Here is a 27,119-nt window from a genome sequence, read left to right as displayed (position 1 = left end):
TAGTGGATTTCTGTAAAAACCCGACACAAAATAGTACTCAATTTTTAGGTACTTCTCATAGTTCGAGCTTCTATTGGCGGCACGAGAAAGAGAAACATCGATTCGAGCTGTAAGAAACTTTTGGGAGCCCAAAGTGGACTACCCCCTGGAAGCGGACCGTGCGAAAGGTGATTCACTTCGCCCCTAGGAAAAAAACAAAATTCCGCCACGAAAGAGTTATGCGCGTTGACAAGATCTTCACGACGACACCTATTTGAAAACAATCGGAGAAAAATTGTAGAAGATAGAAAAAACTGAAAAATCTGCAGGTTCGTATAACACGCCCGGCGATGGCGCCCAGATGTCGCCAACCCCACATCTGGTAGCCCCGTGTCTAAAGTTGTTAACTATACGACCCCGTAATTATTAGGTACAGTGTGATGGGTCGAATGATTGGATTTCTATTAGATAATTATTGTTTAAAATCTGTGATATCCTTCTTCCCTCTTCCTCATTCCTTTTTCCTTCTTCCTTCTTCCCCCTTCGCTTCCGATTCCGCTTCCTCCTCCGCTTTCGTTAACTTAGGCCTGATATTTCCACCTCTCGATAACTTTACTTTCTGCATAACTTCCATGGATACCATTGTCGGTACAATAGCTGCTCATTTGATAGATATTTTTTTCTCTTTTTAATAATATAACATATTAGTACCCTTTCTCAAGAAAATTTTTCCAAAAAATTTATTATAATTAGATCAATAACATTAATCCAGATATCCTACATCAAAATAAAACCAATGAGCGTGTAGGTTTCTTATTAAACCTATAAAACGAATTTAGCAGTAAAATGGTTTTCATCGCAATGAATGTTCAAAATGTTCACCATATACTGCAAGGCAGTGGCATAACCTATCATAACAAGTTAAAAAGTAATCGTAAACGATTTACATAAAGTGCATTTCCACTTGCATTCATTTCCCATTTATAAGATGCAACTTCTGTTAAAATCGTAAAAATCCGGCCACAAATATGAAAGATAGCGTTGCACATGGGGAATCCATTTTTGACGTGTTACTTCAATTTCAGTTTATGAGAAGAATTTCATTTCAATGCTTTTCTAAATAAGAAAGTTGGAACTGCGCATGCGCAAACCTACATTTTAAAACTAATGTTAGATTTTCCCTTGTTCCAAGCGCCTAAGTATCAAATTTCACTTAAATGGTGCCATAGATAAACAAGTTGGCACTGCGCATGCGCAAAAGAAAATTTTGAGACTGGCGCTCGATGATCCTTTATTCCAAGTGCCTATGTATCACATTTCATTTAAATTCTTCCATAGATAAAAAAGTTGGCACTGCGCATGCGCAAAGCCAAATTTTGAAACTGGCGTTTGATTTTCCTTTATCCCAAGTGCCTATGTATCAAATTTCGCTTAAATTCTTCCATAAATAAAAAAGTTGGCACTGCGCATGCGCAAAACTAAATTTTGAAATTGGCGTTTGATTTTCCTTTAGCCCAAGTGCCTATGTATCAAATTTCGTTTAAATTCCTCCATAAATAAAAAAGTTGGCACTGCGCATGCGCAAAACCAAATTTTGAAATTGGCGTTTGATTTTCCTTTATTCCAAATGCCTATGTATCAAATTTCGTTTAAATTCTTCCATAAATAAAAAAGTTGGCACTGCGCATGCGCAAAACCAAATTTTGAAATTGGCGTTTGATTTTCCTGTATCCCAAGTGCCTATGTATCAAATTTCGTTTAAATTCTTCCATAAATAAAAAAGTTGGCACTGCGCATGCGCAAAACCAAATTTTGAAACTGGCGTTTGATTTTCTTTTATCCCAAGTGCCTATGTATCAAATTTCGTTTAAATTCTTCCATAAATAAAAAAGTTGGCACTGCGCATGCGCAAAACCAAATTTTTAAATTGGCGTTTGATTTTCCTTTATCCCAAGTGCCTATGTATCAAATTTCGTTTAAATTCTTCCATAAATAAAAAAGTTGGCACTGCGCATGCGCAAACCAAATTTTGAAATTGGCGTTTGATTTTCCTTTATTACAAGTGCCTATGTATCAAATTTCATTCAAATACTTTTATAATTAAAAAAGTTTGCAATTCGGTTTACAAATGGTCGAGATGCGAAAAGGGCACTGTGAATTTTAAATATATTCGACTCAAATTTTGGCATGCGTATTATATGGCTAAAGCTATGCCCATATTGAATTTCATGCAATTCAGTTCATAACTAACGGAGATGTAAAAGCGATCGAACATTTCTAAACAAAGTTATCGTTCCCACGGACAGATAGATGCACAGACAGACAAAGGAACAGACGGACAGACGAGCATGCAGACGACAGATAGCAATGCAAAATTATAAACGATCTCTAGGATAAACGGCAAAAGTGTAAAATTATAGAACATGTAAAAAAACGGTTTTTTGTTTTTTTTTACAATAACTTTTTTTGTAAGCGGTACAGAAAAAATTCCTTCCTTGGTACAAGACTCGGCACCATAACGAACCAAATAGCGAAAAAAGTAGAACAATAGCTCTTAAGATAAAGAACTAGTAGCGTCGCAAAACGAGCGGACGGACGGACGGACGAACGGACAGCCGGACGGACGGACGGACGGACAAAGTGGCCACAATAGCGCATTTTTTTTTTGTGGAAATGCGCTAAAAAGCTTAATTTCTTTTACACGGGTGCTAATGTGTTACGTCATTGAAAACAGAAAAAAAATCTCTATCAAATGAACTTAATGAAAGTGTGCATTGCTATTTAAAAAAATTCAATTGTTTTTCGTTATTCATTTGTTTTCTGAAATACAAAAAATGGAATTCTGCCTTATTATAGAAAATAAAATGTTAAACAACTTTCATACAGAAAATTTTTCTATACAGTCGATACATTTACCGAGATATATACTATATTCCATACATAATGGGCACCCTGTATTTATCAGCGATATATTTGCAAATTATTTTTGTTGTCTCTTGAAAAGATAATACTCCTGAGGGCTCAGTTTCTTGGTAAAATACAATGATAAACAGAGAACTAATGGATTAGGAACATACCTACAGTCATTGAATATTAATTTTTTATTCAATGCTACAATACAATCAACCTTATTGCAGTATAGACAGCTAAGTATACACGAATGTTGAAAATTATTTACTACGCAGTAGTGTACAAAATGAAATCGACAAAGGCATCATAGTCTTTGATCATACATTCGGAAGGGTAGATAATCATTTAATCTCAGCTCGCTTATCGTAATATTAACAAGTCACGCCCATCTGGGCGAGACATATCAATTGGTGAAGTCGAAGCGAATATCTTAAAATCGAAGTGTCGGAAGAGAGTGCTCATAGGGAGCCGGGCGAGAAGGGTGGAAAGATCGTTTAGACGCTTACCTGCACACATCATACAATTTATGGAGACAATTTACATAGTGTAACCAGCAGAAAATAAAAAGAGAACATAGATAATGTGTTCAACACAAAAATAATGAAAATAAGTTTCTTCAACATTTAACTTTTCCGCGCGTTAGCATCTGTCGCGACCTGGCGCATTACTTTAATTGTATTGGGCTGTTACTGAGCGAAGTATCTAATCGATGTAGCAATTTTTGGCATGGATGTGTACTACGTCAACTTAACCATACTTTCATTTAAACTCGCGCGTTCTTTCGTAAAACGTGATCCTACGAATCACGATCTTGAAACCATGATCTCGAAGTAGCCGAAAGAAAGCGTCTAGGCAGGGGCTGGTATTTCTAGTAGATAAATCAGTAAGTACTTATTGATGATAACGTCACAACGGGTGTATGTGGGTCATATAATATAAGAATATATGATGTGGGTATGGAGACACATTAGTATAAGCAATTATAGTGTTGTGAAAACTTCCTAAGACTGAAACTACCCACACAACTTACCCTTGTTAGCTCAATCTCACAAAAACTCTTTAAAACATAAATCTCAGGGCCCGTAAAATGAGTCCGACTACCCCTTTTTTTCGTCCGGACAAGGGGTAGCAACCTCTCCAGGTCGGTGGCTAATACCTCCCTTAAATTCCAAATAAAATAATCCCTTGTTAACTGACTTCTGGAATGAAATTTAAGTCCCACCGATGATCCAAACCTTTTTTTACGTTACCAAACTCGTTACACACTCGGGATAAAAAAGAAAACTTAAAATTTGAGAAACTCGAATCCTTGAACTTTACTTTGACACACAAATAATAAATGACAACAACAAAAATTTTACAAAGCTAAATTTAACAAAATCTGAAAAAAATAATTTACACAAATTGAAACACAAAACCGTCTCAGACGGCGATTCTAACAATTAAATTAAAACAAAAATGACAGTACTCACGGTGCTAATCCTTTTTACAAATGCACAAACTACCGATGCAAAAAAAAACACAAGCCCCAGGTATGTGCTGACACAGCTACTCCAACAGCTCCTCGGCGATGCTGGCGTTAAACAAACGTTCCGCCTTGTCCAGATAATGTAAAATACCACGCAAACGAAAATGTTGCTGCTAAAATGGCGTTATTGTACCGCTCGTTTCCCTTCAACAAACTCCTTCCCAAAGACCTTGTTAAAACTCCTCGATGCCGGCGTACTTCAAACGTTCCCGGACTTTCAAATAACCATAGACGATGAATAAACTGGCGTAACTTCAGCACACGCCGCTACAATAAACTTTTCAAAAATCTTCACATAAGACAAACGTAGGCTTCGCGAAACGGTACAATAAGCGTCTTCTCTTCGCTGTTCAAAACCATTTATACCCCAGTATCGTCAAATCTCGGTGCGACGCTTTTCCATGAAAAATTCGAATTTCGGGGCCGATAAAACTTAACGGTCGACTCCGCGGACCAATACCATAATTGCATAAATAAAACTATTAACGATCGTAAATCAACTTAGACTGGCACTTTTACGAGTTTTAACACGCCAAAATTCTTATGAAATTCGCTCTTAAACAACTAAAAGTTTCCTTATCTAAAGTAACACTTGTGCAAAGCGCGTGCACTCTGCTAACTTCCACGAATTTAACAATAACAAGACAAAATTTATTACATTTAAACACACTAATTACGGATTCGATTTTCCCAGACTTAAGTTTCTTAATTAACTCCGGCCGAGCATTAATTGAACTAAAACAGCGATCCTCTGCATAAAAATGGGAAATAAACTTCTTTCCAGAGTAAATAAATGCCGTCCAACTGCGGCCTAATAAAAAAACACAACAATAGATAGTTATAAATTCAATGGTATAAGCATTGTATAATAAGGAAAGATTCGTACCAATAGCCGGTTAATTTGCGCACATCTTGTATATAAAAAGATAGGTACCAATCGTCCGCCAAGTCTTAATAAAAGTTACTACGATTTAGCAACAGGGATTTTAAATAACTGTATTTGGTTGTCAGCTTACAAAATAGGTTAGTTTTTATGTAGGCCCAAGAGAAATTTCTAAAAGAATTTAAATTTTTAAACACATTTACTAATAAAATTATGAATTTTAAGTATTGCCCTTTAAAAGCAATTAGAAAAAATTGTATTTGATATAAAGTGCTGTCAATACAACAAAGATTTCAAATGAAGAATTATACTAAAATAGTTTCAAAGAAATGATCAAATAACATTATTTATGAAGATGGAAGTGAAAAGTACAGACACCAAGCTATCATGGTCTGACTTAAAAAGTGTTGTAAATGATTTACGGAGGCAGTTGTCCAGTTTATCTACAATGGTCCCCACTTCGATTTCATTTCGCACGTTACAAGACGGTCGGACTAGAATTTATTTTTTAAGTACACCCCAGAATGGTTGGGAAATGACGTTATTGTATACAGATGTACCTAATAGTAGTGAAGGGACTAGCTTAAGATTGCAGTCAAATTGTGTAATAGAAGCTAATTTTCCAAGTTTATCGTCTTCTAATAAACATTCTAGAGAAGAACAATTATTATGGGAAAGGAAGAGGTTAACTACGTGGGGTATAACGTCGTACGAAATTCATAGTGATTCTGGAAAGATAGTGTTCCCAGCAGCAAGTAGTTTATTTCAGTGTCTAGATAATGGATATTCGGTAATAAATCTTCAAATCGTTGTTGTAGCAGACATCTTTTAAAGAGTAATTAAGGGTTACTTTTTTAAGGCTGCTCCGTTATTTCCAACTAAATTAAGGATGACTTCGTCCGAAGCCAAATTAAATCCACAAATTTGCCAGTCGAATCCAGATCTTGTTGCTTACATTTGTAATCACGACATATGGGTCGCACATACAATTTCAGGTTGCAATGTGCGACTAACTTATGCTCATAAAGGGGATAGGAGTCTTGCGGATGACCCATTATGTGCAGGTGTACCGTCATATGTAATGCAAGAGGAGTTTAATAGGTATCAGGGATATTGGTGGCAACCCTTATGTAAAGGTATGTGTTTATAAGATGTATACGCTTACCTACTAATGTGTTTATTTATTGTTGTCATTTAGATGGAATATATAGAATACTTTATGAAGAAGTCGATGATGGTGATGTCAAAATTTTCTGTTTTCCCTCTTCACAGTCTGACACTGGGGAAGTGGAAGAATTTCGATTTCCTAGAGCGGGCTGTGCAAATTCGAAGTCGTATCTCAAGATGATAGAATTTAAAGTTAACGAAAATAGACAAATTGTAGATATTTGTATGTTAGAACTTCAGTTTTCTCTTTCAATATTATTTCCTTGGATGGAATACGTAGTCAGAGTAGGATGGACCCCTGATGCAGAGTAGTAAGTAATTCTTAATTACAAAGTTAGTACATGTAAGTAGGTACATACATTAAAAATAAGTGAACTAAACTATTTTGGCATGCGCAAACCTAATTTACAAATGCAGTGGAAAACCTAGCTTTTTTAATGATTTTCAAATTTAGTTTTATCAGTATCAGCTGCTAACAGTTTATATAAATACCTGTCTTAAGAATAGTCCTTGTGCTGACATGAAGGCTTTTTAAAAATCTTTCTGCTTGTCCGTTTCAGACGGACAGACCGAATTCACACAGACATTAGCTGTACAATTATGCAAAAAATTCCTCTTCTACGGAGTGATACTCGTGTTAATAGTTATGAAAAAGGTGACAATGGTAATACACCCAGTCACCCTCAAAAGTCATAAAATTTGCGTTACTTCAACTTATTTTGTCAACCTAGAAGGATACTATTAAGAGATTTCCTAATGGGACTATTTAGTAAAAAAATGTTATTATATTTTGTTGAAGCTTGTTTAAATTTAAACCCATCATAAAACTAGAATTTTCTGCTTTAAACAAATTACGGACGTCCACACAGCACATTATAAATGCTTATTATTCTCAAACGGTTCAAGGTAAAAATATGCATCTTGCGATCTTCGTGTGAAATTAAATTGTTTTCATTTTATCCCAATATCATCGCTGGGAGTGATTTCTTACGTCATAACGCTCACTCATATGAGATGGCGCCAGTGGACATTTACCCTGCTTTATCTACAAACACCTAAAAACTGAACATGTCAAATAATGAGAATACGTATGTTTATTTATTACTTGTATAAACCTCAAGTGTAAGCAACACAGTGTTATAGTTTTTCTCTTTCTGCTATATCGTTCCATTCAATATATGTCGATTCGGTTACATACATTACAAATGTTCACTATTCTGATTTGATTTACTTACTGTTGCTTGCAAAGATGTTACTGTAATTATTGCGAGCATTTAAAATTACAATTACATGACTTTGAAATTTTACATATTATTGTAAATTTTCGTGCTGATATTTTTTGTTTTTTGTTATCAATATTATTATGCACTGTGTCCAAGATAGGGATATCGAGAAGCATATCTACCATTGGGGTCTCGGAAACTATAGGTATAGAAGATACGACGATCGTCAAATTAGGGAAAAATTGCGCAATTAAGGAGTTATTATGCTGTAAAGAAAACCAGAGAATTGCGATTACTTTCGAAGATATTCCAGAAAAACCTAAATTTTCCAAAACTTTTGCACCAAGTACACTGAATGGCTAAACATCAACATTGGAACATTTAGATGAAACCTTGCACAACTAATAAGTTGCTGGTCTCAAAAGGATCAATTAACTGAGCTCTTGAAGCGTTCGAAAACATTACACCTGATATTGTTCTTATGTACTCCGGCTAGCTGTCAGTCTGTACTTAATCTTCTTCTGGCTTGTTAAGTAAAAGAGTAAAGGCATTAATAATAAGTCAATACTTAATCTTTAAAATACGAAACGGTTTTTATTTTCTTTGGGGTAATCTTGGCTGTAATAGAATACATATTAGTATGTAAATGTAAATGGAATTTGAGGAGCACAGATTTCGTCATAATCATTTCCTTTTCTCTGACCAGTCATGCTTTAAAACGAACAATCTCTCCTTTCTTATTAGTTTTACTTTTAAATACCCACTTACAGGGTAATGCTCTTTTACCCGTCCTTGTGTCCGATTTTGGTTGAGATTGCAATGATTCTCAGCTGTTTTTAAAGATAGAGACTTGCGGTTTTCGCGACCCGTTGCCACTTTTTGTGAAACTTTTAATACCACAAAAATAGTAGGCCATGGTTTTATGGATGTTTTGTTTTGTTTATTGTATCCATGGCAGCTGGTACAAATCAATGAAAATGGTTGATGGTAGAAACATGCCATTTCAAAATTTTGAAAATGTAGGTAAGTATATAAAAAAAAATGTAGGTTGTGTTACAACCGAGGATACAACAATATAATCATGAAATCGAATGCAAAAAATTGACGTTAAGATATATAGGGTGTTGCATTTCAAAATTGATATTCTTCAGCTTGTGAGCGGTCGCCATAATTTTATTCACATAGTTATCCATGTTCCGAGAATTGGCCAATGTTGTTGTGATGAGGTCTCTCAACAACGCTAGTTTTCTATATATCCCGCTGCCATCCAAAGCCTATTGTAAACTCGCCCAGACTTTTACACGTAGTCGCGCTCTGTACATGTACATAGTTGATCGGGTCTAGCAGAAGAATAGCTTAGACTTAGCTGTTGTTTCCTTCTTCTCGTCCTGATTAGTTCCTTCAATACACGCCCATAAATCTTCCAGCTTAAAATAACCAACTTGCATAGTTGAGTTGGTCAATATGAACCGGATTGTGGCCACTGGATATTTTCGTGGAAATTAGCGACTTTTAACAGAATAAATTTGCTGTCCGGTTTTTCAAACGTTCTTACTGCTTACATTTTTACTTCTTATACGATTTTTAGCAACCCCGTTAACCACGCTCGTTATGCTAATATTTGTAATAGGTTGATTGCATTAGACAACTTTTACCGAAAATGACAAACGTATTTATATTTTACTGCAACCGATAGTTCGTACAACAAAACTATATAACAAACACGGTGCATACGTTACATAACTAAATGCGTTCTTAATTACTAACAGTACGCTCTTCTGACACATCGTTTTGGCGATATTCACATCACCACCGGTTATATTTCTTCCAAACGTCCCAATCGGCCTTTATGAGTACCGCCCTTCGACACTGCTCTTGAGATATGAAGAGTGTAACCGACCATGATAAGGGCAGGAGAACTATGGTTGGTGGAAATGAATTCCTTTCATCGAGGCCTTTCATTAGAGTACCATGAAGAATGAAAACAGGCTTCCCCCACCCTTCCATTTTGATTAGGGGAAGGGGAGAAGTGCGGGAGGTGGTACAAAATAGTTTCTTTTGTTGATACTTTTAATTAAAATAACATGAAAGATGTGTATGAAAAATCTGAGACAAATTGCTCGTCGCATGCAAAACCTATGCACATTTTACTTTCAAAAACAGCATCTTGGGTGTGAACTTATAAATTAAGATGGACTGCTGATCAAAAAGTTGCATACATGTTATTACATGTAGAAATGGCCCTAGCATGGGCGCCATGATGTGTACATTTTAGTTATTTTCTAGGGGAATTTTCCTAGTGCTCAAGTTTTGAGACTATTGCAGCCTTGGAAAATGACGTGTGTCACAGTAATTTATTTAGAAAACGTGAGGTTAAAGAGTCTTCTTTACCTAAGCGCAACTTTTTTATATTATAGTGTATAGATGATTATAGCTGCAAGAGATAAGATGATATTCTTGCTTTGTCAACTCCTGTCTTGGTCCTTAGTTAGTTCCCACCGACACTGTGCAGCGGCGCCACTTGTTACACTCAAATTCTTGATTTATCGCCCGCCAAGATACAGACTTTATTTACAAAAATTATGATTTCATTTTTTGAGGTCATGTTTACAAGTAACTTGTCTAAAAAACTGTCGGTTTACTTTTTCCATTAATCATCTTGATCGAGAGTAAAAAAATAAAACAGATTAGCGCAATAATCGGTGCGAAACATCTAATCTTTAAACAATCGGTATTCTGTTGCTATAAACTTAAAAAAAATAGTCCGAACATTTTGTAGATAAAGGTCTAAATTTATAAAATAGTTTATATATAATTTATAAAATTGTTTTTTGAAAAACAACTAGAGTTATTATGGCGGGCGCTCTTATGGAAATTTACATTGGGTGCAGTGAGTACAGAAGACTCTTAATGCTTGATTATTAGTTGATTTGAATTTCGCGCCATGTGAGTGCACATCATGGCGGCCCACATGTAGGTGTCATTTGTTAATTCGGCATTAGCAGTCCATCTTAATTTATACGTTCGTGATCTCGGGAATAATTCATGGGGGTTGCTTAAGTCAACAAAATTTAAAGTATGGTATGTTTGTTTTCTTTAATAGGTCATTAAAATATAGAATCAATAGGACTGGACCAAAGGTAGATCCTTGCGGTACGCCACAAGCAATCTCTTTCATGGTGGAGTTCCCGTGGTTCCCCTTAACGATTCGTTGCCTCTTTTGTAAATTTGATTTGGGGTGCACTATTTGGCAGGTGCAAATTTATTCATTTGGTGGTTCACTGCACCAGTTATTTTTGCCGATTTTACGATAGATTTATTATGGGGTTATTATTATTATTAATTTAAATGGGTTGTGGTACTGCAGACCACTAGGACTAAATTAAGAGCGACAAACAAACGGGGTCCAGTTACACGATCACATCCTCTTCACCACCAAAAATTTAGTAACGATTTAAGTAAAGCTATCAAAAACAGATATCCATCATTTACCAGCCAGTGGATCTGCGTGTCGACGGGAATTGCATAATCCCTTTGGCGTCAAATAAGACAATAAATAAGACCCTAAATTTGCTCATTGATTATAAGGATATTCATGAGCGCTCATAACACGAAGCTTAGTAATAATTAAAAATGTCCACAATTTTCATTGCCGATGAGCAGTTATCTATGTTTGTATTTATGATTATGAAGTTACGTAATCGGGTCAATTCCCCTTATATCTATTGTTATTATTTTACATTTTATTTCTGAACGTGTTTTTTTTTTATTTGCAGTATTTGGGTTCAGCTCTTGGATAGGAGACAACAAAGACTGGATATTATATTGTTATCACTCAATAATTTCTCAGAAGTGCTTCCTATGTATGATAATGATACTAATAGCATACACCTTGGTAGTCCGATTGTGCAAGTAATACTTACACAAGAATCATGCATATGGGTAAATGTTCATGACTTACTATACTTTCTTCCGTCCACAGAACATAACGAAGTGCAATTTGTTTGGGCATCCGAAGATACGGGCTATCGACACTTATATCTTATCACATCACAAATTATGCCATACACTAATGGCGTAATGGAGACGACAGAGCCTATGGATTACGTTTTTCTTCAACCAAAAATAATTAAAAAGGTTGCACTTACCTCCGGAGAGTGGGAAGTGTTAGGGCAAAATATCTGGGTCGATGGTGATCGGGAATTAGTTTATTTCATGGGACTTAAAGAAACGCCAATAGAGAAACATTTGTATGTAGTTTCTTTACAGCGACCTGGAGAAGTTAGGCTCTTAACTCGACCTGGTTATTCATATAACATATACTTTAACAAGGTGAGATTTTCTTCTACTCATTTTTTGCAACCGCAACAACAATTTTCTTAGACAAATGCTCCCTCCTTTTTTTTAGGAATGCACAATGATCGTAGCTGTGTATAGTAACATTCAGAAACTGCCCGCTTGCCAAGTCTTTAGGTTAACTCATACAGATTGGACAGTGGATGGTGTTATATTAACTCCAATCGGTTATCTCCTTGACTCAATTCCCCTTGTAAATGATTCCTACTGTCCCGAATTATATACTCACGAAATCAATTCTGGCCATGTACTGTACGCGATGGTGTTTAAGCCTCATAACTTTGAAATAGGGAAAAAATATCCGACTGTTCTTAATGTATACGGAGGGCCCGAAGTTCAACTTGTGTCAAATACGTTTAAGGTAAACCGTCGATCTTAAGAGAGGCGCAATTTCATAATTATTATAGGGAATGAGGCAGCTCAGAATGCATATGTTGGCCGCAAGGGGATATTGTGTCATAGCAATTGATTCTCGAGGTTCTCAGCACCGGGGCCTACTTTTTGAAAGTCACTTGCGAGGTCGAATGGGAACTGTGGAGTTGAGTGATCAAGTTGAGGTTTTAAAATGGCTAGCGGAGACTTTGGGTTACATTGACTTAAGTAGGGTTGCGATTCATGGTTGGTCGTATGGTATAGGAACAACAGTGTTTTAGTAGTTTTCTGCAATTTATTTTCAGGGGGATATTTAAGTTTGATGGGCCTGATTCATCATCCAGACATCTTTAAAATAGCAATAGCAGGTGCGCCGGTTACAAATTGGAGTTTATATGATACTGGGTATACGGAGCGTTATATGGATTTGCCAGAACACAATCAGCAAGGTTACGTTGAGGGATCTGTTCTGAACTATATCAATAAATTTCCAGAGGAGTAAGAAGTATAACACTATGCTATGTAGTCATTTGTGCTTATATTTTAGGGAGAATCGTTTACTGATAATTCATGGTCTCATTGATGAAAACGTTCACTTTTATCACACAAGCCAATTAGTAAATAGCATGATTAAAGCAGGAAAACCTTACCAATTGCAGATTTATCCGAATGAGCGGCATTCTTTAAGGCATTTGGATGCAAGTAAACATTACGAAACAACTCTACTTTCTTTTCTACAAAATAATTTATAAACTATACTTTTTGCAATATTTATTTCAAATATAGTCAGATATCCACTCAACCAGTATTAATTCAAAATTGTTTCACCGTCATTGAATGTATATACTATTTTATGGCGAAATTATTTGACTTCCAAAATCATACGTAATGCAAAAATAGCTCAAACAAAATGTCTTTTATAGCCTCGTAAAATGCCTCTGTACATTTTCTAATGCTTTATCCGAGGAATGTTTTAGGTGATTAACGTATGATCCAAAGTAAGTCAAAGCAAGCCTGATTGTTTCAATATTTACTAATTTTAAATTATCTTATGGTTTGGTTATTATAGTACACTAAAAAAATTCAGTTTAAATTTTAGGCACAATAAGAACAACTTTTTGTATCTTATCCTTGTTGCTTCGTAACAGTTTTATGAAGAGCAAAAGTGGTGCAATATGTGAATATTTGGTGTAATTTTTATCATTTCTACATTTACTTTAAAGTAATTTGATATTTTTTTATAATCTCTGAGCTGAAGTTTAAAGTGAAAGTAAGGCACGGGTGGGATTTAATTTAATATAACATTTATTTAATTCATTATTCGGCAGTTAAGTAATGATACTGAAAACACACAAAACAGAAAGGCACTTGAAATAATGTACGGAGTGATTCATAGTAAGGAACCACACAACCAAATATATTGTTCAACTAGAGCATTTTATCATAACTGCTAACCATTCAACCATTTTGCAAGTAATTGTTTGCAGTTCTTGAAACAATATGGAGAATATTCTCTTCAGTACTTAAATTTGTTTGTTGCTTAAACATAACCTAAATGTTGTCAACTACAATATTTAAAACAAAAAACTTGCGTTAACATCAATTTTGTAGTAAGTGTTGGTAAGAGTTTTTTATTTCCTAATATAACTGAGACGGCTTTGAATTTGGTTGGTGTTAATCTCAAGAAAATCATTAAATATTTTGGTAGGACCTTTTTTCGATATTATGGGAGAATCACATATATTGATTTGTTTCACCGGATTGGTAGGTTTTTATTTCCAATATTGCAACAATTGTTTCCAGGTTAATTTCAAACACTGATGTGTTTGGTTAAATGATCTTTGTTGGAATTTTTAACAAATTTTGCAAAGTGATTTTTTATCTACATTCAAAAAATCTGAAGAACATAATAGTGAATTAGTGTAAAAATTTTAATTGTGGCAACATAATAAACTTGGGATGATCTTGACATAAACCCTAAAGGACTCTTAATCCTCCAAAAATCACTGAAGAGTAACAAGCGGAAATCATTATATAAATAAACACTAAAAATTGTAGAATGAGTGAAGATTCTCACCAAAATTGTAAAACTAAAGTTGACGAAAAATATAGAAAAATTAAAAAGTTATTGAAAATCAAAAAACCTACAAATTAGTCTCAATTTCATGATGTAACATATTAAGATAATGGAGAGATATATTACAGATGTGAAACATTAATTGTTTCGATGGAAATTAGCTGTCAGATATGTTTAAAGGTCAGATGAAATAGTGACCCTAAAAATTGTGAAAATGAAAAACGTATGATTGCTTGTTTTTTAAAATTTTACAACAAAAGTAAAATAAAAAATATGTTAAAACAATTGAAAAGAGAAAGTAAGCACAGAGATATACAAGATAATACATTGTACAATAGACAAATTAATAGGCACTTAACAATGTGGCAAACCGTCATTGCAAAAATGAATAATGAAACAAATGGAAAAAATATAATTGATAAAAGTACAAACTTCGAGACTTGCAGTGAAAATAATATTTATAAACGCAAGACCATAAAACAAATAATTAAAGGCAGCACCTAAAATTATTGTTATTTTGAATTCTGCATATACCTACCTATTTGTCGATTTCTTATTTTGGAGTATTCGCAACTTCGAGGTGTTGGCAATATTTTACCCAAAATAAATTATGAACACATCCCCCTTATCTTTCCCGATGTTAGATAATTTTTTATTTTCAATAAAATGAAGGTAAATGAACAATAACACCTCGCAAAACATTACAAGTGTTCTTATTGTGCTACAAATCCGAAAGACAACTGAAAGATATTTGATTTATTCTACATTACCTTCTATTATAACAATTCAAATAAGATGAAAATGTACAAGTTTGGATGAGTGATTTTAAATAAATTTTTTTAGTTTATTCATTGTAATTACATTTGTACATAAGATGAGGCATTGTAACTTGTAACAAGCTTTCTAAGTACCTATAATCATTGTATAAACTAAAATTTAATATCAATTCTATAGGTTTTCGAGCAATTCAACTGATTGTTTTTACTGTTGTGAATAAAAAATTTGTTAGTATTTGTGTTTATTGAACAGAAAATCCTGTCTTTGTTTTACGATTTAGGTATCTATAAAGGTAGTTGATTCTTTTATTTAGTTCGTACCATTTGGTCGGACGCACAGTATGGTATGGCGTTCGCCCTAACATTTTTCGTTTCCGAAGAAGCACTTGATATTCGTTGCCACTGACGCCTCGCAGCCAATATGGTACATTATATAAAATTCTGGTCGGGTGTAACTTTTCGTTTCCTAAAATATCTATGTAATCGTTTTGACCGAATAAAGCCCTCTTTTCGTTCCACGCATCCTTTGGTCTGTATGTAGGCATCGGAAGCTTTGGAGCATTTTTGAGACGCGGTAATAATCCACCTTTGAATAAAGGGTCATCGTAACCGTACCGTCTGATCAATGGGCCCTTAGCAATTTTTTCGGAGTGATACCGATATCGGACTGATATTCGCTGTGGATTCCATATACATTTTTGACAAAAATTTGCCACTGTGTTTACGAACGGAATCATTTTATTTTTGATTTAACCTCACTTTTTATTTTTTTGTGGCTATGTTATTGACTAGAAGTTTGCGATGGTGGTGTGGTTGTGTCTATTGTTACTCTTTTATTCTAAATTTCATTGTTCTAAATGAAGTTAAAAACTATGGATTGATTTAAGATGAGGCGCGGCTGGTGAGAGATCAAACGGCCCGGTTTAGTAAAGTTTTAAAACATGACTGCATCGAGTAGTTCACCTAGTAATCATCAAATTATTGCTTTGGCAATGTTGGTTGGAAGTTGAAAAAGAATAAAAAAAAAAGAAGACGAAATCTGGGTGCTGTTTTCGCAAGTTTGTTTAGGCATCATTTAGCTACTTTTTCATGAAAAAAAAATCGAACCAATGCATTTAAGTTTTTTGAGAAAATTAACCATTTCTGTCGGAATGTCAAAAAAAGCCCTCAAGCGGTGATATGTGAAACTAACAAAATGTCAAATAGTATAATATTTGTACAATGAATTATTTGTAGCTGAAGAATAGCTCTTTTGAACTAACCTGAGTCCTGAGTTTGTTTAAATCGGCTCAGCCTTTATTCATTGGCTCAGCCGTTTCGAAGATACAGGGTGTTCTTTGCGGAAACCTTTGAATACCCCCACCACTTCATTTTTAGAGATACGGAAAAATTGTCAAACAAAAAAGGTTCCTATTATCGTCAACTTCAAAGATCGGGCATTTTTTTGTTAGGTTAATATAGTGGAATTCACGGAAAAATCACTTTTAGATTCCAGATTGCAGTTACGCCCCCTAGCGACCATTGCGGAAACTTAAAAATATTTTCCACGTTTTTCTCGTGGCCGTTTTAGTAATAAATTTTCTACCGCAAGCCTCTACGATGGACAGGTTCTCAGATACAGTAACTCGCATTCTTATTTGGCCACCCTGTAAGACTGTACAAGTCTCTAGGTGTGTTTTGTTTCGTTAAATGAAACTGTTCATCACTCAATTCCTCAAATGGATTTTTAAACACATGCTGAATACGATAGACAAGTTACGTCAAGGTAAAAATCTAAAAAAAGTGGCACGTGCCATAAATTCGAGTGGTTTATACCTTTCGTTGTAAAAAAAATGCCATTTACGAATTGGAAATATTTTCGAATGGTCAAGAATACCATTCGACCAAAGTTCATCGTTTTGGTTCAAAAATCGAATCGTATGGTATAGCACTCCCTATTATAAGTACAGACGTTTTCAGTTCAGGTCGAATTAACAACCGTCTGTGTGACTTAACGACAGTCGTGGTATGACTGACGGGACCGCCAGCTTTACATGTCTTCCGATATCCGAAGCATGGTAGTCAGAAGATGTTCTGTACCGCTAAAAACTGGCAAGTTGTGGGATTCGAACTCACAACCTGTGAGGTTAGAGTCCGAGTCTTAAACCTTGATAAATACGTAGTCAAGAATAGGGCCCCTGAGGCCTGACAGAAAGCTGATTATTAAGCGTAGCCATTCTGATAATTTGCTGCGTAAAAATCTTAGCTGCTGAGCGTGCCCAATATTTTGCTGCGTGTAGCCGTGCTATAATAGACACTATTTGTAACCTAACATAACCTCTTCGTTGTAATTTTTATTCGCGATGTCCGATGTAAACGTTGGGTCATTGGAAGAAATAGCTTTAAAAAGAAAAGAAAAACTGCAAGCTTTGAAAAGGAAAAGAGAAGGTAATGAAGAACACAATTCTGTGCCAACAAATACACAAACAGTGCTTCCGAAGTAAGTAATGCAGTCTTGTAAAATCTGAATTCTTTTTATTCATACTTTGTAGACCAAAGTTTCGGAGTTATAAACCAGAAGACGAAAAACTAAATGAACATAAATTAGAAGATGCAAAACCTGGCGATGTCGAAGCAGAAGTAAAAGATCAGTTGAGTTTAGGGAAATCGCAAGTAATTATTGATGAACTAGATATCACCAACTTAGCTCCAAGAAAACCTGATTGGGATTTAAAAAGAGATGTAGCCAAAAAGTTAGAAAAACTGGAACGTAGAACACAAAGAGCAATTGCAGAATTGATTAGAGATCGCCTGAAAGAACGTGAAACTTATATTAGTTGACATCTTTGTTGGCATATGCAGATTACAGTATTACTTAAACTGAAGACTTTCAATTGTAATATAATGATTCGTTAACATTTCATAGTTTCTCAAGGATTTTGTTCATTCTTGTCATTTTGACTATTAATATTGTATTAAGTCATAAGTATATCACTTACCTAATTTGAATTAAAACAAGAAACTTACATTTTTATTTGTTTAAGTAGTTTACAGACGCATACATTAATTTTGTATCCACATAAAAATCAATGAGGTTTTTCCATTGCTAAACTGTATGACCAAAAATTTATTGCAAATTTTGTTTAATTAAATGCTTTGTTGCAAGGTTCATAAATTGTATCTGCCAGTCTTCTTCTTTAAAGTTTTAGATGACATACCAACAATATTAAATAAGTTAGAACACATATAGGCAATTACAGCTCCAAGTGAACACGGTATAGGCCAAGCTTGCCAAGGCCTATCCCAGTCTAATGGTATTACAACAGCCCCTAACCAGGCTCCGACCAATGTAACACATATGTTCTGTTTGATGGTTTCAGTAATGATATCGCCTTCAAATGACGTTAAATCAATAAGAATGGCAATTGTAACATCAGCGCCAACTGCCAAACAAGATGGTAAAACTGTCAGCACTGTTAGTAATAACGCAAACATGAAAGTCTCCTCATGGGATGACAAAAACGGTGCACCAAATAATACAGCTAAACAATAATAAATTACAATACTAGTACATAAAACAAGAGCACATTTAAGTTTACTGCTTAAATTAAACTTCTTTGGTTTATTTTGCTTTTCTTTTGTGGAAGTTTCGGAGGTAAACGGTCGAAATACTACTTTCAGACATTCGCCAACGATCAGCACTCCAATTACTGGCAAAGAACTACGTTTTCCAATTTCGTATATTTTATGAGTGTAAACCAATATAAAAATAATAAAGGAGGTGTAAATGCTTGTGCAAATACTATGTAATGTGATTATCCTTCTGAATCGAACATCACTTGTAACAGCAGTCATTTTTATGTCCACTTAATCTTGATAAATGATTAACTACTTAATGAACGTAAAGAAACGACACATTTATAAGTCAAAGATTATTTTCCATACTTTTTCATCCATTCTTGTTAATTTCTGAATGCACTTACACTTATAACAACAACTAATGTAGGGTTATGTTGAATTTCTTGACCTTTGACGTTCGGTGACCACAGATCTAAATAAAGGTCAGTGGCGGTGGCAGAGTAGGACACACTCACTAATCAGTAGCGTCTCAACAATATTTTTCTTTGGGAACCCTTTTTAGCACAAAAATGTAAATTTAAGTCCAACTCCGAGGAAATCAAAAACCCTACATATAGCGAAAGTTCTGCATTCAGTAATATTAGAATGTTTTACTTTGGCCATCCCTATTTGTGACAATTGAGGAAGATCACAATTTTTATATCAACGAAAACCCTAACCTCTTCTTACTCTTAATTCAGAAGCACTAGCGTGCCTTCTTGAGTTTCATTCTTCTTGGGATATGCGAATAACCAGAGCCCATCAAAAATTCGGTAAAATGTGATTTCACTTGGCATCACCACAGTGGAGGAAGAAGACGTTTCCACGTTCTTTTGAATCAGCTTCTAATGTAAATAAAATATTTTAGAGCGTCTAATACCGAAAATAAACGTAATCGAATCAAAAGGCAGTTGACAGCTGTGAAACGAACTCGCAAGCTATACAGAAGTGTAGGTACTTAACCCCCGAGATTCTACCCTTACTTCACACTACAAGAATACGGAAATTTCAACCCGGCAACGTTTAAAAATTGCCACCCGAATGAAGATTCCCTCCAAAATTAAACAAGATCCCGCATAATTTTAAAAGGTGCATGTGATCGAACATCTAAGGCAAAGCCCCCCTTACGTTAGTTGTAAATAACGCTTTGACCAGAAGCACAGAAGGGAAGGAACGTAAAATAAAACACTGAAATTGTGAAAAGGTTGTTTAATAATGATTGCAATTATTAAGATTGTGAAAGCCCGGAAATTTAGTTGATGTACATTAATGCATAGTATAATACAAGTTGGTTACACTCAAGGTTAAAAACAAAGTTTGGGAACAATGCGGGTCAGGTAAACAGGGACATCAATTCTGAGAAAGGGTGAAGGTACAGGATGTGACTCATCTCTGTGCAATAAGGTGTTTTTGTTAAAAGCAAGATGGAAAATTACTTGGCCTTGTAGGCAAATTCAACTATCGGCAGAAATATGTGCAGGGACTTAGCAAATCGTAACTCATTTATTTCATATAGATTCTAAACTGAAGAGTTTTGATTAGCATAATCTCGCTTCGGCAAGATAGATAACTCGCTCCTGGTTCGGGGTTTCGAGCCTAACATTGAATGTCGAAGACAATCACGGAATTTGGTGTAGTAGCTCAAATGACCACCCCCGTGACTGCTTCATTCACGGAGAAAAGTTAGTTACAAACAACAAGTACATACCTACACCAAATTAATCGGCAATTTGCACATATTAAAATAAAATAATCAAAACTTATATGAATGTTACTTCAGGGACAAGACCAAGTAATTCACACATAAAACATAAATTAAGCAAACATTACAGCAAAAACGTAAACAATTACAAACAAAAGCATAACGGTATCAAATATGTGATTCTGCATTAAGGTTATTAGATCAAGTTAATATCATAAACAAAGATTGAAACTCACAAAAATATAAAATGCTGCATACACAACACAAATACGATATAAAGAAATGCAAAGATTACTACCTGCATAAAATAACACAAACATTTAAGGACCGACGCGTTCGCGACAGCCAATAAAAATAAGATAAGATGCCAAACGTAACCAACGTTCGTGCTCTCATCGCTTTCCCCTCCTAAAAATTGCGTTGCCTCTCAAAAATGTGTGCATCGTCGTAAGTTGTATATACGGGGTGAAACCTCTCAAATTAAACCTAACAAATATGGTACCTACTTTAATTTTGTGTATTATGTTTTTTTTATAATACCTAGGCATATTTTTTTCAGTTGGAACCTTTATAAAAACCGAAAAAAACTGGAACCGAACCGAAACCGGTATATCGGAACCCTTAAAAAATAATTCTACCTAAGTATAGTACGGAGCCGGACCCTGCCTATATACATAATTCATACCTATAGGTTTCAACCCTGTTAATAACAGGTAAACTGGATGTACATAGGAAATCTGATTTAGAGAGCAGGGCGAGAGTATGCAATAATCCTCCTTGCGAGTATATAGAGTCGATATTACTCAAACCCTCCATTCTCGAGCCGAAATTGAGGCCTTTGATCAAAGAATACTTACTCTTTGCTTTGGTGTAACGACGGGTCTATTTTTTGCCATGCCTGCTCAACGCCCAACAGCGTAACTCTTAGTGTTGAGTGAGCGACAGCCGACAGGCACTCACAAAATATGTGGGATGTCGCGAAGCCACCGTAATATTACGGTGGCTTCGGATGTCGCCTCCTCGCTAATGTTGCATCATGTGTAACAAGGTATTACAGCCAAGCCCACAAATATATTTGCTTCTTCAGTATTTTTTTCTCTAAAAAAAACTTATTTAGACTTTTGCTCTAAAATAATTAGGGGAGCTAGTAATTGACTATAAAGAAATTACCATTGAAATCCCTATGCTGCGTCGCGCTAGGCACCACCCGGTATGAAGGTATAGGTACTAAAAATATTAAATTTGATTGAGCATTTCTTTATTTTCGACAAAATGATTAATCAGTGATAATTTAATTACTTCACTCTGCTCTCTTCACTTTGAAAAAAATTAAGCATAAGAACCTACTTATTATCAGATTATGATATGCGAAACCTAAATCATTTTTTAATGACAGTAGGAGAACATCCTCTATTAATTAATTAAAATTCGTTTTCGTGAAAGTTATAGGGTAGATTGAACGATGAAATATGTGTTGATCAAACAGAAGGCAAACTTTAATTCAGTCAACATTTAGGTACACTACTATAGAGCGACCTTGATCTCTACCTAAACTAATAATCTACTAAAATTAGACCATTTTATAGACAAATTATTGATATTTTTATTTGTAAGAGTGACTCAGCTGTGATGGTTGGACCCATTCAACATCTTCATAAAATCTCGGATCACTGATTCGCAACGCCGCTCTTTTGTAAAAGTAGTAGTAAAGTGGGGCCACTACAATGACCAAAGTTAGAAAATCGAAGTACAACGATACATAGACGTACCGAATCTTTGAAGTGTATAAAACACGTGCAATCCAACTGACCAGTTGTGCTGCAATGGATGTTTCCATCGAACCGATAGAGTCCATATATGTAAAATGGTTGTGAGAATAATATACACTATACATATGATAATTGTTAATCGAAACCGCTCATACAATAGTTGAATAAGCCCAGCCTAAACATAAACGAATAATTGATTGCAGTAGAGTAGTCAACTATGCATACCTGGAAGACATAGGTAGAAAAAAAGGTTAATAATAATGTTGCTACCGCCAATATTAAACAGACGTCTTGTACACTGAAATATAAAGTCGTGAGGTCCACCTAGCAATTTATATAGGTAACTTACATGAACAGCACTAGTAGCACAGCATTATGTTTTCTTAATAATATGGAAAATGTATTAATACTCAAATCTATCAGCAATAGCAAAGTTTGAATGCATAATATTGCACAGTACCGACGTATTGTTAATTTCATACCTGCACATGTAATTTATTCATTCATAATTTTCGCTAGTTTCGGTCAGACGTTTTTGAACTTTGACATTTAACCCACTCTTGAAACAATACAAACACAAAATGCGTCAGAGTGTTGATATTGAATTTTCGTGACCCGATTTCGGCGTTGCGACGCTTATTGACTTGACGTCTCTATTTTCCCGCGAATACTTTGAAAGCGTTCCTCTCCTCTAACAATTATGCGAGTCGCTCCTATACCAATATGTATTAATACCTAGGTTAAGTCGAGGGTAAAATGAAATATTATAAAAATATAATTTGCACAAAAAGTTATACCTAATCATTGATACAGTGTGGGCTAATAATTATTAACACGCTAACCCATTTTTGCAGCAGTAAAAATTACAAATTTTAAATACACCGCAGCACTGCTCAGTAGATACAAAATCTTCGATGCAATCTATAGGTAGGTATATGTATATGTATCTCGCACCAATTCCGTAGTGCTTGATTTTGTATTTTAAAATAATTGTCATTATTTATTCATATAAACAATGATGACTAGAATCATTTGCTAACCTACGGTTGAATAAAAGGGTTCAATATTTTTTAAATTTTTTACGTTATATCGTTGAGTGAAAAATTATTCAATGGTTATATATATTAGCGTATCAGCATTAATTTTTATAAATCCAATGGTATCAGTTACCTAGTAGGTAATACCTACTTATTATTTTTTTTTACCCCCCTATAAATCATCGAAAGAACGTATAAACATATAAACGAACGTAATAACGTGTAAAATCAAATTGTCTGTAAAGCCCAAGGTTAATAGAGAAAGTAGGTTGCCCTTAGACCATATAGTACATGGACTGCTATTAGCCCTATGCTTTCAATACAAAATGGGTGGTTACGGATAGAGGGCACTGTAGTCGTGGGTATGTGAATCTCAGGGTAAACTAAAGTCGTATGAACACCACTCGGATCGCGTAGAGTCGTTTTTATAGTAACCGCGTAGTACGGGAAGCTTTAAATACTCTTGATTATCTTCTACACGTTCACTAATAAGAATAGGTTTGCTTTTTTGGCAATCTAGGCGATTAATTCATTGACGTTTGTTAATTTATAGGTTGACAGTCTCAAATCGTGTCTAATCGGACAACTTCGGACAGACTCGTTTACCCTGAAACTTACATACCCAGGCGATGTCCTTGACCCATTGAACTATATACTCTGTAACTGGAACGGCATCGATCGCCAAAATCGCGTGCCGCAATGATTCTAGGCAACCAGCATAACGTAGATATTCTCATCCTTGTCTGGCACGTTGTTTTGTATTGCATATGCAGGGCCGATCACACGTATTTGGTTAAAAATACAGATAAGTACATAAACTGGGAGTTTGGGGTCTTAGAAAGATAAAGATAAATGCTTGCCGATGCTTTTATAAGAGCCAATATCTATTTGTTAATGGAATATCTTAAAATATATACTTAATAATGTGGTAAACTGCGCCATTTCTCACTCACACACTCACATACTTGATTCTTGTAGTTACAAAAGTATAATGTCAACTAATGTCATTCATGGTGGCTCGACGCATTCCATTTGCTTATTAACGTAAAATAAAGTTATAAACATTGGTTGTGTTCGTTTGTAACGTACACTTTACATAATATATTAGCAAGGAGGTACCTAATATATTACAATTGGCGTCGAGGTAAAAGTAAATCTAAAAAAGCACTTTTTTTCAGAATAAAATGAGTTTAAAGAATCATGGTTACTTTAAGAGCAAAAATTCAATTTACTCGTAGTGGTCACCGCAGCGCAGCCCGATGGATCCTTTGTTTTCGGAACTATACCTTGACACATCCAACGTAACTATAAAAAAAATACAAGTTGTAGTGTTGGTGGTGCCATCGACAGTATAGAAGAATTCAGGATAAATAGGTACCCATTGGAACATCAACGGTTAGCGGCTTGAGTAGTGCATAAGTGCAAATTTCGTTGATGAGCAGCGAAAGGTTTCTGGCGCATCTAACCACGGTAATTGGACCAGAGGGTTAATTGCGCTACTTATATAACCCAGTTTTCTTCCAAGATGAAACGTACGCCGAGTTATATGAGGTCAGAATTACACCTTCTACAAAAGGTCTCCATATTTTCCGGAACTCGCCTTTATAACTTGGCCCCAAAAAAACTCAAGACCTGCAAATCCTTCGGAATATTTCGTAGGGAAATAAAAAAGTTTTTCAAATGTAACTGCTTCTACACCATTAAAGCATATGTGGATGGATATGGATGTAGAAAATGCAAACCGTGATATTTTCTACTCTAACTTTTGTGATATACCTACCTGTGTGATATGTGTACCTATGCTTTTATATTTTATCTTTACACTTTGACGCCTCCTAATGTACGTTCATTGTAGGCCGAAGGAATCTGTAATAAATAAAAAAATCAATCCTTAAAGGTATTTTTCGCCCCATTAGTGAGCAGTATCAATAGTAATGTTGAGTAAAAAATTAAATAATAAAGAACTTCATATTCAAATTAGTAAGTCAAAACGGCTTTATAGGTTTTGGTGGCTTTAACGCTTATCTTCACATGATGCTCTCTAGCGAGTGGAATCAATGAATTAGTATTAAACAGTGGGAAAGAAGAATTATCATTCATAAGGACAGTATAAATGAGTGTGAGGTACAGTAGTAAAGAAATCTGAGCGGTGCAAATGCCGTCATGCGCAAAAATATTAAATGCGCGCGTCGAGGTTGAAAAATGTTATCAAAACGTACCCATGAAATTGAATATTTGAATTTTTATTATAAAAATGATTGCACGTATATGCAACATAATTCATGACCATTCTTGCAAATCTCTTAATAACTTATTTTAGACAAAAATAAGCAAAATGTAAGACGTAGTATAAACCATCCCACAAGCCCACATGAGTGGAACAAGGTAAGGGATACCTACGTCCACCCATCTCTCTCTCACAAAAATTCGCCACGGCCCCTGGCAACGGCTTATTACGGGCGATGCCGTTCCAGTTACAGAGTATATAGTTCAATGCGTTGACCATATTTTCGTTACAATTAGCAGTCCATGTACTATATGGTCTAAGAGGTTGCCTCGTCACTTTCAGCCAATAAACGTTCAGTATTAAAATACGCGAATGGTCACCCAGAATCCCATTACCTATGTTCACATCATAAAAATGAATTACAAGTACACAGAGCAAGTTCAAAAAATACAAAATGGATCGAAATGGTACTTTACATGGATGTGCATTGCAAAGAAAGAAACATGCTAGCGAAATATTAAACGTACTTTATTCAAAACAGCTTACATTTTATCTTCATAGTCTTCGACCGGGAATGCAGACTGCACATTCTATTGCATACGGGGTTCAGGTTCCCCTTTCCATTGCACTTTATAACATTCTTTTTGTAATACAGGAATTACCTTTTGGAAAAGCAAAAAACTGAATCTGCCATCCATTTGCTTTCGATTTGTTGGAGCTGCTATTGCATATAACAACGTCACACGGCAAATTGAGGCAAGGCAAATACAAAACGCAATGACAGGTTTGGCGATAAGAATGTCAATTTAGATACGGAAATTATAATTGGAAGCAAATAGTCGCGTGTGTTACAGGTTTTGACAATTCGGCCAATTAAAAATGTTCATTTAAATTTGCCGGGAATTGTTTGGGAGGAGCTTAACTGCATCTGTTGGGTGAACAGTTGTGCAATATTTGTACTTGTGCAAACCATTAGGAACTCAAGAATGCCATTCGAGGTAATCCTGCCGCTACTGAAATTATAGGTTAGAATGAGGTTAGGTTTCCCGTTTGCTCTAAACCGTCGATGAAAAATCTTCCAACGAAATCGGGGATGCTCGGATTAATCAGATGACAGTTACTGAACTCAGATGGATTTATTTGTGACGTCATAGATTTATTTACAACAGTTACCGAACGCCACAGACGCATCTGATTAATCTGAGTGAGTTAGCGAACCCCCCTATAGCATATTGTACACATATGTGCGCATGCGCAATGTCAACTTTCTTATTTATATTTTCTGCTGAAATTTTAACCAAAAATTCTTCTAGTAGATGCAAAATAGAGCATATTTCAAACATCATGGGTGCCCATGCGCACATTGTGCAATGTCAACTTTTTTAATTATTTATTTATTTAATATCCCTCGCTTGTTCTGGGCCCTCAACAGGCTTGCGCCCAATTACAGAGTGACCCTCTGCAGAAGGTCTTAAGTTGTTCTATACTACTCCGGTATTTACCTTACCATCTCTGC

General features: G+C 35.2%; 4 protein-coding genes across 7 annotated transcripts; 2 read left to right on the top strand and 2 right to left on the bottom strand.

The window, feature by feature from the left end:
- The first annotated feature begins 5,427 nt into the window (after nt 1-5,427).
- On the top strand, nt 5,428-15,861 carry LOC116182016 (dipeptidyl peptidase 9). Of its 3 annotated transcripts, XM_031502480.1 has the most exons (9): nt 5,430-5,904; nt 5,955-6,090; nt 6,145-6,436; nt 6,499-6,778; nt 11,467-12,022; nt 12,099-12,407; nt 12,454-12,676; nt 12,724-12,916; nt 12,966-15,861. In XM_031502480.1, exons 3-9 carry the CDS (start codon nt 6,190-6,192, stop codon nt 13,168-13,170), a joined length of 2,013 nt encoding a protein of 670 aa, XP_031358340.1. In that variant the 5' UTR covers nt 5,430-5,904; nt 5,955-6,090; nt 6,145-6,189; the 3' UTR covers nt 13,171-15,861. The 3 variants fall into 3 exon arrangements, with proteins under 3 accessions (XP_031358339.1, XP_031358338.1, XP_031358340.1); XM_031502479.1 differs by having other exon boundaries at nt 5,428-6,090; nt 6,160-6,436; XM_031502478.1 differs by having other exon boundaries at nt 5,428-6,090.
- A 1,626-nt stretch (nt 15,862-17,487) lies between these two features.
- LOC116182028 (coiled-coil domain-containing protein 12) lies at nt 17,488-18,276 on the top strand. Its single transcript, XM_031502496.1, has 2 exons — nt 17,488-17,750; nt 17,803-18,276. Exons 1-2 carry the CDS (start codon nt 17,614-17,616, stop codon nt 18,089-18,091), a joined length of 426 nt encoding a protein of 141 aa, XP_031358356.1. The 5' UTR covers nt 17,488-17,613; the 3' UTR covers nt 18,092-18,276.
- Nucleotides 18,268-19,268, bottom strand: LOC116182026 (phosphatidylinositol-glycan biosynthesis class F protein). The gene has a single exon (XM_031502495.1). The coding sequence runs from the start codon at nt 19,103-19,105 to the stop codon at nt 18,419-18,421; it is 687 nt and encodes a 228-aa protein (XP_031358355.1). The 5' UTR covers nt 19,106-19,268; the 3' UTR covers nt 18,268-18,418.
- Nucleotides 19,269-22,048: 2,780 nt separating this feature from the next.
- On the bottom strand, nt 22,049-22,986 carry LOC116182022 (transmembrane protein 138). 2 transcript variants are annotated; one of them, XM_031502490.1, is made up of 5 exons: nt 22,822-22,986; nt 22,689-22,721; nt 22,565-22,637; nt 22,340-22,514; nt 22,049-22,289 (listed from the first exon to the last, which is right to left on the bottom strand). In XM_031502490.1, exons 1-5 carry the CDS (start codon nt 22,827-22,829, stop codon nt 22,174-22,176), a joined length of 405 nt encoding a protein of 134 aa, XP_031358350.1. In that variant the 5' UTR covers nt 22,830-22,986; the 3' UTR covers nt 22,049-22,173. The 2 variants fall into 2 exon arrangements, with proteins under 2 accessions (XP_031358350.1, XP_031358349.1); XM_031502489.1 differs by having other exon boundaries at nt 22,689-22,984.
- Between the last annotated feature and the right edge of the window lie 4,133 nt (nt 22,987-27,119).

Source organism: Photinus pyralis, unplaced genomic scaffold (assembly GCF_008802855.1).
Source record: "Photinus pyralis isolate 1611_PpyrPB1 unplaced genomic scaffold, Ppyr1.3 Ppyr1.4_unclustered_Scaffold3303, whole genome shotgun sequence".
In the NCBI taxonomy this organism is placed as follows: domain Eukaryota; kingdom Metazoa; phylum Arthropoda; class Insecta; order Coleoptera; family Lampyridae; genus Photinus; species Photinus pyralis.
The sequence above is the reverse complement of the archived record's forward strand: the minus strand, read 5'-3'. Positions and strand labels throughout refer to the sequence as shown.